Raw genomic sequence first — 16,166 nt, forward strand, 5'->3', positions numbered from 1 at the left:
AAAAAGACATCATGAAATTTGCAGGCAAATGGATGGAACTAGAAAAGAAATTACCTGAGTGAGGTGACCTAGACCCAGAAAGACAAACACGGTATATACTCACTTGTAAGTAGACATTATCTGTAAGGTAAAGAATAATCATGCTACAAGCCACAGACCCAGAGAGGCTAAGTAACAGGGAGGGCTCTAGGCGGGGATACAGGGAAAATGTTTCCTTGAAACAAGTTAGCAACCAAATTTTTGAAATAGTCATTTCGGAACCATAAAGGGTTATATTTTAAAAAGGCAGTGTTTTCACTTACACCGGAAGCTTTTAGTATACCTCACCAGAACAAATCTCTAAAATTCACCTTTCTCCTTGGTGCCAAACTGTAGTGTAAGCATTTTGACTGATACGCCGCCTGGTGATGAAGATGACTTGGAAAAGATGTTGTCCTTTTGGGGACAATGATAATTTTTAAAATCTTACACATCCTAAATATCACTGAGAAATTCAGTCCCTCAGATGTCTGATGGATGAATTGCTTTGTTGATTAATTAAATTATAAATTTGGTCTTATGTGGAAGAACCCTTAGAAGTACATTATCCTTCCATAAATATTTATCTGTATGTACATGCAGGCCTATGTCTGCCCTGCTCCCCAGTGTGTGTGTGTGTGTGTGTGTGTGTGTGTGTGTGTGTGTAGTTCAGAGAGCAACCTTAGATGTTAGATGGAATTCCTCAATTACTGTCCTCTCTCTCTCTCTTTCTTTCTTTTAGAAAATGGTTACATTCTGAGAGCTTATGAAGTAGGCAAGACTGACTGACCATCAAACCTCCCGCCTGCTCCTGCCTTCCCAGCACTGCTATTACAGATACATGTCCTCGAGCCAACATTTTTCACATGGGTTTCGGGGACTCCATGTGTCTAATGACTGTGGCCCTCCCACTTGTAAAACTGCTTTCTCTGTTGAAGTATCTCTCCAGACAATTTTTAATTTAGGTTTTCTTGTGGCATTTATTTTTTTACTTCATATATCAAAGTAGTGGGGAGTCATTTGGATTTCAGACAGAGAGGTTCAATTTCCCATAAAATAAAAGATGGTAGTGTAATGCCTTTACATTCAGGGGACAGTATTATGGAGCATGGACTAGAAGGCTACCATGGGGAGGTGGGCCAGGATTATCAGTGTGAGAAGCAAGTGTGCAAACTTGGCTGCTTTCCCCCTTGAATTTGCCACTTTGCTAAAGGAAAGAAAGCAAGGGGGTAGACAGCTTTACTGATTTCATTATTTCATCAAGGTCTTCAAATATTTTCATCGCTGCAATGAACCTAGATTAGGTCCCAGCAACTGGGTTCTAACATAGGCCTCTGCCGCTTTCCTAATGCCAGCTTATGTCACAGCAATCAAGTTCTAATGACTCTTGCAACATCCGAGGCAGCAGTGCTGAGAAACTGTGCATATCTGGACAAGGCATAGGCAGGTATGGAATCTATGGACAACAGCTTTGGGGAAGCAGAATACACCATCAACTCTAAGTTGAAGAGCACCATTTCTCATCTGTTCCGCTCTGAACAGAAGAATGACTAATGCCATATCCACCTTCTAGAGCAGTTGATGTCCAACCATCAGACGTGATACCTGCCTCTTTTGCTTGGGAAACAATGGCCTGCCCTCAGTATAGCTTGGGCCTCCGTACCCAGTTCAGACACTTACTTAAAAGCTGGCTTCAGATCCCTTGGTGGGTTTTCCAGTCTGGATCATCTTCTTTCACTTACTCTGCCTGTCTAGGCCAAGCCCTGTGCCTCGTGCTGTCTCCTAAGGGCAAGCGTGGGCTTAGGACACACTTGTCTGCCTGCCTGCACAATACTTAGAAACTGCCACCTTGCCCAGGCCTTCAGGGTCACATACATTAAACTGTTTCCCGAACGAATAGAAGAACTAGGGGTGGGGTGTCATGTCCAACATGGAAACCGGATAGAAAAGTTGAAATCAAGGAATCTTAGTCCCAGAATGAATTCTATTTAAACATTCTGGAACAGCTATTTTCCTACTAAAGACTATGTCCTTAAATTAATTCCCACAAAGTGAATATATTTAGTAATGTAAAGGAAAAAAAATGTCAAAGAGGAATAGGAGAATTACTGCTCTCAAGATCTCGATTTTAACATGAATCCAAACCCACACTCGCTTTTAAAATCCTCTACGCCGACTACTTTATGCAATTATTTCTCTACTTCTAAAAATTATTACTTTAATTTAAAGTTTGAGTGACATTAATGGGACCTAATGAAATTTAACTATAAGCCAACAATAACTTCATAAATGCAGAGGAGCTTAATTCCTAGATGCATTCACTGTAGAGAACAGATAGTAACCTCAAGCCAGCACTTTCACAAGAAACATGCTGCCTGGCCACCTTTTATTTATCAGCATTGAAAAGCCAGCTACCTACTAATAAGACGGTTTTCTTCAAAGATGTATTGTCCCGGTCCTGGCAGTGCCTCTGTGCTGCTGGGGGTCTTTAGAAAGCATTTAACTCTGGCCGAGGGGTAGGGCATGGGTCACCTCAACATTTGCCTGTCCCATGGAGGGGCAGATAGGCACCAAACTAGGCTAGAGAGAAGCTGGCCGAGTTCTAATTGATGGGAACAGAAAGAACTGACACTTAACCAGGATACAGAACAATTCAGAAAGCAATGATTCTCCTTTCTGAGCTTCAGATTTTCTATACTCCTCTATATAACTAGAGTATTTTCCAAAGAAAAAAAAAAGAATTTCTCCTGTGCAGCTTAGGTCAGTGTGTATGTTCATGTGTCTGTGTGATTTTGTATGTAGATGAGTGCACACATGTGGGCATGCACGCATTTGGAAGCCAGGAGTTCACACCCTGAGTCTTCCTCAATTAGTTTCCATTTTGTTTCTAGACATGTCTTGCTCACTGAACTGCAAGCTTGTAGACTTGGTAAGCCAGCCAGTCACCACATTCCAGTGACTCTTGTGTCTCTGACACAAATGCCAATGTAGAGGAGTTTATATATCATTCCACTCACGGAATAGGTGAACTCATAAAGACAGCTCAGATCAGTGGCTATCAGGGCCTGCAAGAAACTCCTTCTCGACAACACTATCTTCTTTTAAACCCAAAGGGAAGTTATGGTTGCACAACATACTGAATGCATGAAACATAAATTGTTCATATTAAGATAACTTGATGAACTCAATTAAAATCTTGAAAACTACAAAATAAAGCTTCCTTCTGCACCTAGCATGACACGACCCAGTTCTCTCTACTCTGTTGTCTTCACTCCTATCTCACTCTCAGGAAAGGGTTAACACAGTAAAGATAGTAAGAACACCATAACTAACACAGGTCCCAGAACATACTCTACATGTAAACCAAGAGGGAAGCCAATAAGCTTCCTCTTGCATTTCTGCCACAGAAGAAAGAAAATGGGGACACTAAACATTCCAAACAAGTCTAGGTCTTCTCTAATGCTTATTTCTGAATGCAGCAAAAAGATGGTTTTAATATACACTTATCTAAATCTTTCTCTGCTAATATATAAATTGCCATGATACATGATCACATGTGGTACATAATTAACATAATACATGTGATTTAAACATTGGCAAATCATACACAGTTCTCAAGTATGAATTGTGAAGAATGTCTCAGAATATGTTGAAACTTCCATTTCATCAGAAAGATTTAAAAACGGTAGTAATCCACATATTTGTGAACCTCCGTAGCCATGGAGAACTGACCGCATAGGCAGACATAGTCTGGGGGTTGTGCCTTTTTCAATGAAAACAATTTTTTTGGTAATTTCCACAAATATTACTAACAAAGCAGCATTTTCAAAAGGAAATGGTTGATCATTTCCATAATTAGGAAATCAAAGTTGTAGCAAGTTTACTGGAATAAACACTTTAAAATAAATGTGCTTTTAAAAATTATTGTTTGCATTTTTTACCTATTTATTGTGTGTTTGCACTTGCATGAGTCCAGGCAAGTGTTCGCATATGCCTTTGGAGGTAAAAGACAACTTTTTGGGTCTCTGGTGTCAAACTCAGGTCATTATGTTTGGGACAAGTTCTCTTATTTTTGAGTCACTGTAATGGCTCCTACGTATGTGTTTCCAACACAATTTGGAAGAAACCAGTCTGCGTCCACTCTATTTTTTAATCTACCTTTGGAACATACCAACACTCCTCAAAAAATGTCATCAAAAAATTATACTAACAAAATTTTAATGTCAACATGGCATACAAGGTATGCTTCAAAAACACATTAGAAACCAAATGTGTGCCCCAATTTCAGCTGCACTCATTAAGTTGCAAAGCAGCTAATAAAGCAGTTGCTGCTGGAAGAGGGGGGCGGTTAGTGCTGTTTAAGAGTGTTGACCACGCTTCAGCGGAAAGCCACACATCTAAGAACACTCCCGGAGAAGAAACTGGCTTTATGGACCGGGGTGCGGGGATGCGGGGGGGGGGGGGCTTGGGGGGTGCAGGGAGATGTACACAGTTGTGGGTTGGAAGGGAAGCAGGGTGTGTCAGGGGGAAGAATGGAGAAAACAATCAAGTGATCAAAAGATGTAGAAAATTCTCAAAGGGAAGAGAGAGAGAGAGAGAGAGAGAGAGAGAGAGAGGGAGAGGGAGAGGGAGAGGGAGAGGGAGAGGGAGAGGGAGAGGGAGAGGGAGAGGGAGAGGGCAGGAGCAGGAGAAGGAGAGGGGGAGAGAGAATGTAAAATTATTCTAATTAGCAATATCCAAGGGGGAAATTTTTTTAAATACAATTCTCTGTGATTTTGGGGCAATTTTACAAACACGGCTAAGTTGTGTACAGGAGTCCCATCACTCAGCTACACAAGCTACATATACAAGACCAACAATAAAAAGTCATTTCTAGAAACAGAATACCTACTTCCCCCACAAAAGACTCCCAGGTTAGGGTACATCGCTCCAGTCTGCATGCTCACCTCTTAGGCTAAAGACAGCAGTGATTATCTTTCTTTCTCTCTTACAGCCACACAGACGAGTGGAACATCTTCACATTGGAAAGGAGATGTGTCTTTAAACGCTTATGGATGTCAGAGCAGTTCACAAGCACCCACCCACCTTGAGAGATTACCTTGAGCAATCTAATGGCGGTCACCCAGCACATCCTGCTTTGGTCTTCTTCTGCACACAGCATTTTCAGGTCCCGGGGCCCTCCTGCTTTGGTAGGCTAGAAGGCCACAGCACATTATTAATTGTTAATGCATATCTTGAAGGCAACACCTGTTGAAATAAAAGCCACTAAAATTCTCCTATACATAAGAGAACTCTATCTCTTTTAAAGAAATCAAAAGAAACTCAAGCTTCCCTAAGAGGCTGAGGCCTTCCGTTACCCATCCGCAGAACATTAAGCCTGTACCTTAAAGCAGAATCCATAGGGAGTCGGCGCTCCATGCTTTTTTTTGCCTGCCAGTGACATGTAAACATTACTAGTGCTGAATTCACTGAAAAACTGCAAGTGCCGTGGTTCCTTTAAAAAATAATAATAATAATAATATGTGAATGACATTGACTTGGAGGCACAGTTCCACAATATCTTTTGTGTTTCTCATATTGCACAATTTATACCTCAGCCAAAAATAATGCGACCTCAAGCAAAATTCCACAGTAGTGTCACAAGAAAAGCCAAGAGTAAAGGGGATTACCATTTTCTTAAATAACCAAGAGCTGCATACAATTTCATTTAAATTGACAAGGGGCAGTTTATAATTCTGCTTCTCATAACAGACAAATTCCTACTTTAACTTTCCAGTTCTCATTAATGGTTGTGTCAAACTAAAAAAAAAGCAGAGGCCTGCAAGGGTTTTTTGAAAGCGTTTCTGTCATCTCAGTGTCGAGTGGTTGGTTCTTGAGAAGGAGATGGAAAAAAGAAGAAGAAAATCCTGCTTCTTTCAGATACACCCACCCCACACATGTGTGTGTGCTGACAGCAGACTGTGTGGCCATCTTGTTCCACAAAAGGAGAGGAGGCTGCTCGGAAGTGTTCAGGGAAATTACCTGGGATGGAATGCGTTTGATTGTCAGGGCAAAGGGAAATCACGAGCAGCTATTTCTTCTCTGGAAAACCTGAGAGAGTTGGAACTGGCCATAGGAAATCACTGGGTCATAGTACTACCTGATAGGTTAATAACTTGGAGAAGTGCTTAATTCTGAGGTTGACTATATAATCAAAACTGGCCAAAATGCGAAACCTTGCGACTAGCAGTGTGGGCACTGAACCACAGAACCAGTCTCACCTGGAGCTTGTTAGAAAGGTAAAGTCTCAGTGCCACACCAGGCCCACCGAACCAATACCTGCATTTTATCAAGATCCTAAATGGTCTCCTCTACACAGTGTTCGGCAGCAGTGCACACACACACACACAGACACACACACACACACACACATACACAGACACACAGACACACACACATGCACATACAAACACACAGACACAGACACACAGACACACACACATGCACATGCAAACACACACACACACACACACAGACACAGACACATAGACACACACACACATGCACATGCAGACACACACACACAGATACACACACACAGATGCACATACACACACACAGATACACACACACAGATGCACATACACACACACAGATACACACACATACATACACACACAGATACACAGACACACATATACACACACACATACACACACACATACAGATACACACAGATGCACATACACACACACACAGACACACACACAGGCACACACACAGACACACACACAGGCACACACACAGGCACACACACAGACACACACACTCACACATACACAGACACACAGACACACACACATGCACATACAAACACACAGACACAGACACACAGACACACACACATGCACATGCAAACACACAGACACACACACACAGACACAGACACATAGACACACACACATGCACATGCAGACACACACACACAGATACACACACACAGATGCACATACACACACACAGATACACACACATACATACACACACAGATACACAGACACACATATACACACACACATACACACACACATACAGATACACACAGATGCACATACACACACACACAGGTACACACACAGACACACACACAGGCACACACACACACACAGACACACACACACACACACACACACAGATACACACACACAGGCATGCATGCATGCACTGAGTGCATTCAGCAGCGGGAACAACCCTGTCCAAATTGGAAAACACTTTATTATCATTTACCAGTAAGCTATTACAACTCAAAAGACATCATTGTGTCATTGTTCCTAAGCATGGACTTCTTGACTTCTCTGGAAAATAAAGCCCAATATTTTTTTTTATATTTACATAGTTTCTTATTTTGGGTCCCTCTATGTAGTCCTAGATATCCTGGATCTCTCTAGGTAGACCAGGCTAGCCTCAAATTCACTGAGATCTTCCTGACTCTGCCTCAAAGTCTTGGGACTAAAGTCATGCACCACCATGCCTGACCAATATAGACTTTTTATTTTTTTTAAGAAAAGCATTTCCTTAAGAAAAAAATAAAACAAAGAATTAAAACATAGAAAGGCTTTCTTACAGTTGTGACTTTTTAAACTATAACATATTATACACTGACCGAAACTGATTTGATAATAAAAATGCATATGAAAGGCTATATTGATTTAGTTGTGAAAATCTATTAGTAAATGTACGGAAGAATATTTGTAATAAAGGAGAAGAAGGGAAGATGGTACTTGGGGCTTCACTAATGTGTAATTCACAGCCATGTATCTAAGCCCTACAGTGGCAGTTAGTCACTCCCACGCAACACTTACGTCACTGGAAGTCAAAGTATTCAACCAAGATCTCCTCGTAGGAAACATAAGAAGCAAAACCAAGAAACATCGCCTTTGCTTAGGTAGACTGACCATGTAGTATATCAGGCAGCAGATATATTGAGGTCTAAAAATTCAAAGTGCTCTTGTGCCTCCAATTTTTTCTTAGTAGGTTAATTTAGAATTATTTCCATGTGTAAATTACATTGTGTGTGTGTGTCTGTCTGTCTGTCTGTCTGTGTGTACACCACAGTGTGCTGTGAAGTTCAAAGGAGAAGTGGGAGTCAGCTCTTTCCTTCCACCATGCGAGTTCAAACCAGCTTGAACTATTAGACTTAGCAGTGAGGGCTGAGCCATTTCACCTGACTGATATGTGGATTAGAATATTATTTTATTGATCAACAGCCAACATTTAAAATACTATTACCCCAGGTCTTAAGATAGATTTTTCCTGCCTGTAGAATCCAGTTATATAAAACAGCATTTTGATAGTTTGCTCGTTTGTTTGTTTTAAGGTGTAGGGGCTGCTGAGATGCCTCAGTGGTTACCTCTCTGGTACAGGACCGGGGTTCAGTTCCTAGCCCCCATTCAGTGGTTGACAGCTGCCTCTAACTCCAGTTGGGTCCAGGAGACCCAACACTTATTCTGACTTCTACAGGGTCCTACATGCATGTAATGCACGACATGTGCTCAGGCACACAAAAAATAAAATAAATATTTTGGGGGGAAAGAAGTGTAAATCACATTAGGTTTCAAAACTGAAGCCTCAGATGAGAAAGAACCAGAAAAACCTGTTTGTCACGGGAGGAGTGGATGCCTTTGATATATGAGTAAGAGCATCTGGAGTCATGAGTGCTGTAGACAGACTCAATGGAAAGCCAGTCTGAAGACCGTTAAAACATATCATAGCAGATGACTAGGATTCAGACAAATTTCCAACTCTCGACATCAGTTGCGAGAGCACTCACCATAACAAAATCGAACCTGATATCGTAGAGCTAATAAATAGTAAATAACATACCCCAAAATACCGTGGCTTACCTTGGATGTGCCTTTAGTAGAAAAATATAAACCAGATCTTCTGAGAAAAAAGTAAGCTTTTTTCCAAGACTTCTTCCCCTGTTCCTTTGCATGCAGGAAGCCATGGATTTCAGGATATGTGTTTGAGCTTAAAAACATCTGAAAGACACATTAGATGGGTTCCTAAACTATGGGAACAATGATACCAATAGTCTTTTACCTATCAGGCACAACCATGAAAACTCAAATAGTAGCAATAGCATTTGCACTGCACCAAGGTCCTGATGCATGTTTGATAGAACTCAATCAAAAACCTGGCCCAAGTTCCAAATTAAGGTTGTTCAGAAAATATGCATTCAAAGTGATCAATAAAATGGGTGAAAACCAAAATCACACCTATTGGAATTTATACTTGAAATTGGACATTATCTAGAGAATTAACTCCTGATGTTCATCTATAGATTCCCATACAAGTTATTTGGCCTGTAAAGTACACTACATTATGCAGTATAATGTAAGACTGCCATCGTGACTTCAGTCACTAGACAGATGACTCAAGCTCACCTCCCTAGTGAGGGTAAAGCATGCTCCCTCTCCTTGTCTCCTGTGATTTTGTTTTTAGGTGGGCATAGCAGGCTGGGGTTTAAAAGGGAATTTTAACAGCATCTTCTATCCTACATGGGCTTCAGCAGTATGGTCTTGGTATTGAATCATGGACAGGTGGAGTCTGTTTCTCACCCCCTTGAATCTTCATAAGTCTGTCACCCTTACAATTTGATTGGAGAAACAAGAAAGACCACCAGTTCTAGATGGGAGTCCTAGCTTAATGGTTTCCACAAACCAAGTTCATTTTGTCTTCTCAAAGCCAGCTTCAAAGTGGAATCTCAGCCTCCAGCCACTGAGCCAAAGGGCAACAGAAATGTGACCCTGGTAGCAAATTCCTTCCTAACTCGTACCCCTGAAAAATCATGGGAAGATGGGAGCAGGTACTTTAAGGCATTAGGATTTGGAAGGGTTTGTTAGAAAGCAGTAATTAGTAGAGACACTGGGCATGTGATGGTGGGGAAATTGAAAGGGAAAAGGACAGCCATATGTAAGTGGCTGTGCTGGGCCCTTATTACGATAGAGAAAATGCATTAGTGTCTCTTTCTGAGAGAAAACAGAAATCCCTATGAGGATGCAAATGCAAAAATGGAAAACTTTAAAGTAGCAGAAATCATTAACTAAAATGGGGTAAAATATCCTAAAGGCCTAAGATACATTCAGGGAAATGCTGATAGGAGATATTTACATTTTTAAGTAAATCACTAAAAAATTTTGATGCAATGAGCCATTAATTAATTGATATGCAAAACAGGCAAGTGGGTTCTTAGTTTGAGTGCTTTCCAAGTTATTAAACCAAACCAATTAAATTTTTAAAGGAAAGTCAGAGGGTCACACTAGAAAGAGAGGGAACCTTTTAAAAAGTAGAAACATTGCCTCAGTGGAGAGGAGAGGTCAGGGCATGTGCTGGACTATCTGATTCCAAAGCCTGTGATTTCCCTTTTTATTATAATTTAACATTAAAGCAAGGGCATCATAGGAGAAGACAATTTAGGAAACGAGGTGGAAGAAAAACCACAACCATGTCACCCAAAGCATCCACAGGCAAAGCTTTAAGGGGTCTACTCTACTACTCCAAGGGGAGCCCCTATGAGACCCCACAGCACAGATGCTGCTTGTAAAAAAAATATAATTTCTCTTAAAACTAATGATATTTATCAAATATTCTGAAGGATAAAAATAAAGCATACCTCATTTTAAAACGCAGAGGAAAGAAATCTGTGATAAGCACCTTTGGCTCGTGTTTAAAGAGGGATGCTATACTGGGCCAGACAACATTACTATTAATTGAATTTGTGAACTCCCAAGTTTAGCCTCCACGGCACTAATGAATCAGAGGAAAACAACTCTGGTTGCCAGGTCTGTTAATCTACTGAGAATAAAAATTACCCACACAGTTAACCGACTGCAGAGATGATGCCTTGGAAAAGAACAGCCTGAGCAACAGAAACAAGCCCAGTAGTCATGAGGTGGATTCTACGGGGATGCTACAACTGTTTTAGGATAGCATGTTTCCCCTCACAGCCACTGCAAATGCTGGCTCACGGAATGTGTTGAGGCTTTGTATTTTCCTGTTTATTGTAATGAATGTGAAGTGCTGGTTCTCTAGACCTGGAGTCTGCACTCAGCTTCTGGGAACCTACCCCCAGTTCATTCTGATTGGTAAATAAAGATGCCGGGGCAGCATAGCTGCTGGGGAGAAGAGACATTGGCAGTGTCTAGGGTTCCCAGGCTAGAGACTTTGAGGAGGGAGCAGGAGGGACAGAGCCGCCATGAAAGGATGTATAGGAGGATAAGGAAAGCCACCATGAAAAAAGGGTCAAGAGAACATGGCCTAGAGGGCTGCTCAGTTGGCTCAGGAGCAGCCAAGATGGAGGACAGAAATCAGTAAATAGTAATTCAGAGTTATCAGTAAGGAAGTGGCTTCTAACAGGATCGAGGTTAGCCAGTTGCCCAGCTATTATGCTGCATAAAACATATTAAAATATAATACTGTTTATGTCTTTCGTTGGGGTCAAAGGAGGGTAGGAACTCCACATGGGGCTTTAAAGGAATGGGTACATTACATACACTTTCTCTTCCAATTACTTAACTGCTATGCATTTTCTTTCAGGTAGTATTTGAAAGAAATAGAAATTTGAAGCTATTTATTACAGACGCTATACTAAGTCTCTGCCAGTGTAAGTGCCTGTAGTTCCCTTGGAAGCTGGGAACTACAAAAGATGTGCTTAGGGAAAAAAAACAAAAACAAAAACTGACAACAACATAAATCACATGTAAATATTCTGTCACGGAAAACATCTTTAAACACTGAAAACTCTTTCCAATCGGGAAGAAAATGTTATTGAGTAATTTAGTAAAATTATTTATTTACCCTAATTTTTTCCTTTTTATCTTCTGGAAAAATGTATTATGTAGGCTACAACACTTCAAACTCTGGTTTAGATAAAAATCTTATGGCAATAAAACCATCAGTTTTCATTCTTGCTTTCTTACATATTCAAATGAAAACATTTTACCTGCGGGATCTGTGTAAGGGATCTGTCACCGTTCATTTCAGTTGCAAAAGACACCATGTGCTCTGGAAAGAAATACTGACCAAAGATACAAGTTAGATTAAGCTCAAACCTAGGCCAGGCAAGCTTCCATCATGACCAATACAGTAACCTAAGCAAAACATCTATAAACCAACATGTCTTAAGTCCCTACAAAATGATTTGGAACATGCCATTCCTAAACCTAAATTACACGGCCTCTTTATGACCGCAGGCGGCAGTGGGTGCAAAGATCAGCAGGTACGGCTTGAGTTTCAAGTTTCAAGTGAGTTTGCTCTCATCTCCTTCCTTCAGTCCTGCAAGCACCCTACCAGGTGCTGCGAGAGTCCTGACCCACTGCACGAAGTCGAGACTCATAGAAGTAAGGGGCAGAGGCTGTGTCAAAGGCCATAGCCCAGAACACTGAGCAGCCAAGACTAAGCTGAGAAGCTAAAAGGCCACTCAATCCTACCTACTGTTTTTCCAATCTTGTTTAATCATAAAATTCACGCCAGGAAGTTGTTTAAAATAGAAATCCCCAAGCTTCTTTCTTGACTTTTCTGATTCAGTAGGTTTGGACAGGTCTTGAAGTGTGTGTTTTTAATAAGTCCTGGGGCTCCCGAAGGTAAATTTCACGATAAGAAAAGTTTGGAAACATATATTCTACTGTATTTCCTCCAGGAGAAGATTTGTCAACAATCATCTACTAACACCGTGGTGGAAAAACACTGCATTGTTGGGGCTGACCTGTGTGTTAGAGATGTTTAACAGGTAGCTTCCTAACCTCACCCACAGCTGCTCTCCCACTCAACCTGTGTTAATTATAAAAGGAGTAGCCCCCACACATTGTCACATCACCCCCAAGACAAGAACCACTATGCGGACCTACAAAAATGAATGCCAAGCTTTAAGTAAAAATAAATAAAATAAAAATTGTACACTAAGCCATGGTTCCTTAAATATAACTTCTAAATGGATGTCTTAACAAAGGCTCTCGAAAAGAAAATACTTTTCCTTCAAATCTAATTCTATTTCATTTTTTATTAGGACTCTCATTTTCTTTGTCAAAGATCAACCCATTATGTTTCTATTAATAAGTTACAATAAAAGAGAACACAAGAGGTCTTCTAGGGTTTGAAAATATTCTATTATGGTGTGTATCATATATTTTTCATAAAGGATCGTTTCAATCCAATTATCCAAAACTTAGTATAAAAATACACCACAGCTGCGGAGACAAAAACAATTTAAAATAATGAGCCCAGAGGTGATTCTGACTTCTCTGGATCCGCAGACTTCATTAGGATAACGTGCGCTTACTTTCTTTTAAAGAGAATTGTAATGGAGGTGGTGTTTGCGAGGTGATGTGCTGTGCTTTACCTCACAGCTACCTAGTCCGGCAGCTACTGCACTGAAAATAAAGTAATTTAAAGAAAGACGTAGATCAGTCTTAAATATCTGGCAAAGCCACAGTGCCCACAGCCACCACCAATTTACTTTAGAAAAATGCTTTATTTTCCTTAATTCTGTGAAATGTACTTAACTGTAATGTTGGGGAAAACACTTAGGGACCTATAACAATTCATTTTCTAAAGAAAATACAGAATTTATTTGACTTTGCATCTTAAGCGGCAGGAAAGAGAAGAAATAGTAAATCTCCAAATTGGTTTCCCCAATATTTTGAAATTAAATAACCAAATTCATCTCCATTCAGAGTTTGTCAATGTTAACGTGTTTTATCTGTGAATGTAAACTACCATTCATCGTGTTAGCTCATCATCCTTAAAACAGGCCCTCACAGCACAAATCCAAAGCAACCCGCTCTGTGTTATTTATAACCATGTTCTTCTGCACATAAAAACCAACTGAGTCATTTAATTCCGTAACTGTTAACAGAGAGTCCACTCACCATTGGGTTCTTAAAAAATTCATATTTGGCATAATTCTTTCTAAGATACAGCTTATTATCTTCTTCCATCACCCAATGAGACAGCACTTCAGTCAGCAGCTCATGGTCCTCCACTGTCCTTTCTGTGAGAATGTTCCAGTGAGCGTGTTGTCACACACATAACATAAGTTCAACAGACAAGCATGAAAATACACGCAAATGTATCAGCATGCAAACATATAAAGTAAACAATGTATCTTTCACAATCTGTGATTAAACAGCAAGTTTCCTCTCAATTCTTAAATACTACACTGGCAAGGTTTCTGTTCAAATTCAGAATTATTACATCGACTTTTATACCAAAGCAGTCATCTAAGAGGAAAATTACATAAAATATCCCAAATGCCACTTTTGCTAATTCTCACACTCCTTTTATTGCTAATGCAAATTACAGTATAAGTTTGATAACAAATCTGTATTAAGACATGAGAGCTATTCTTTCTTTAACTCATCATGGTGCCAAAATTAAAATATTTGCTCCAGGTTTGAACAATTCACCTCATTAAGAGATGAAGAATTTTGACAGGTTCACTATGCATTTAAGACACATAATCTGGGTAGCTGAAGAAATTAAAATACATGCTTTAAAGAGAAAATTTCCACTCATGTGGATACAGTTTTTTATGAAGCTCAATTCCTCATGGCAATTTATACTTTCAAACCTAATTTAAGAAAAATAGATCCTGTATTAACAATGGAGATAATTAAGTAAGGTAGGAAGGTACTCAGGAGAAAAAACTTTCAGGGAGCCAAGCAATGGCAACATTAAAGAATTCAAACATAACCTGGAAAATTTCTATCGTAATTACGACAGTGATGGTGTTTATGATTGTATAATTTATAATAGCCCCAAACTAGAAAGTACACATATATTTTTGACATGAGAATGGTTTTTATAAGAATATACAGTAAGTATATTCTACAGTAATATCAAAGAGAAATCTCTTAGGAATGAAGATGTTTATTGCATGATTCTTCTCCCATAAGTCTCAATATGGGAAAATACCATCTATGTGGCAAGTGGGAAGCAACTGGGTGAGGTCACAATTTTGTTTATTCATTCGATGTTAGTTACTGAGGAACAGGCAGTGTCTGAAAGGTTACCAAGATGTCCCCATGGGATGTGCTGAGCTTCCTTAGTGTATCTTGTTTTTCAGTAAAAAGTCAGGAAAATTTAATTATGAAATTGCCAGTGCAGAAAAAAGAAAGTGCAGAATAGCTAAGAATAGAATATGAACTCTTCGGTTCTTAACATGTTCCTGGGTCCTTTTTGGGAAAAAAAAATCAGCATCTCAGAAATTCAACATGCAGACGTGATCTGTGACATACTACAGGGAATCCTTGTAAGCATTGCACTTAAATTCTTCAGAAAGGAAGTCATCTCAATGAATATAAATGAGTTGCAGTAAGTGCTCACGGACAAGCAGAATTCTGGTCTTAGCTGGATCAGATACCTTTGTTTCTGTCTCACTGACTAATTCCATTCACTGCTTACATTTCCTAAAACTCAGCCGAAGGCTTTCTCTTCCTGTCTTCCTCTACATGAAGTCACTCTTTCCCACCTGTTCCCAGTTCCCTGCAGGGAAACCTCTGCCTAAAATGGCTTTCCCTGGTGCTAACAGATCTCCACCTTCTTGAATATAATTCATTGAAATCCAAGGTTCACACCCTAATTTTTCAAACCAGTAAGCATGGAATGATCATTCAATGACTCTCCCTATTCTATATCTGGCTCTAAAGTGGGAAAGTTGAGATTCCAGAAGATATTTGTACCTAAAAGCAAAAGCAACCCCATGTCTTTGGGGTAGGGGTTGAATATATACAAATTATAGAAAATCAACCTTAAAAGAAATGACGGTACGACGTACACTAAACTAGTAGTACAGACACAAAAAGACAAACACTATATATGACCCATAAAAGGTACCAAGAACACTCAGTAACAGAGTAAGTGTGTAGAATAGTAGTTTCCAAGGCTGAATATAAGGCAAGAGAGAGCTTTATTGTTTAAGTAGGAAAGAGTTTCATTGTAAAAAGGGAGGGTTCTTCAGAGAAATGTTGGTTCTCTGGGGCTATGGTTCTATGGAGTGTATGCTGCACATAAGTCTACTGAACTGCACCATTACACTGATGAAGATGGTCAATTTTACTTATGGCATTCTACCTCAGTGTATTACCTGAGGTATGCCTTCTACACTTACA

The 16,166-nt window shown here is 39.9% G+C and overlaps 1 protein-coding gene across 3 annotated transcripts in view; it reads right to left on the reverse strand.

Moving 5' to 3' along the window:
• Grb14 (growth factor receptor bound protein 14) overlaps nt 1-16,166 on the reverse strand; it is a 115,591-nt gene that overhangs the window by 11,837 nt on the left and 87,588 nt on the right. For all 3 annotated transcript variants that reach the window (XM_039105748.2, XM_039105749.2, NM_031623.2), the window contains 5 exon segments: nt 13,926-14,047; nt 12,002-12,076; nt 8,901-9,038; nt 5,402-5,512; nt 5,117-5,212 (listed from right to left, as the gene is read on the reverse strand). In XM_039105748.2, coding sequence (XP_038961676.1) covers nt 5,117-5,212; nt 5,402-5,512; nt 8,901-9,038; nt 12,002-12,076; nt 13,926-14,047 — 542 coding nt within the window.

This window comes from Rattus norvegicus, chromosome 3 (assembly GCF_036323735.1).
Source record: "Rattus norvegicus strain BN/NHsdMcwi chromosome 3, GRCr8, whole genome shotgun sequence".
In the NCBI taxonomy this organism is placed as follows: Eukaryota; Metazoa; Chordata; class Mammalia; order Rodentia; family Muridae; genus Rattus; species Rattus norvegicus.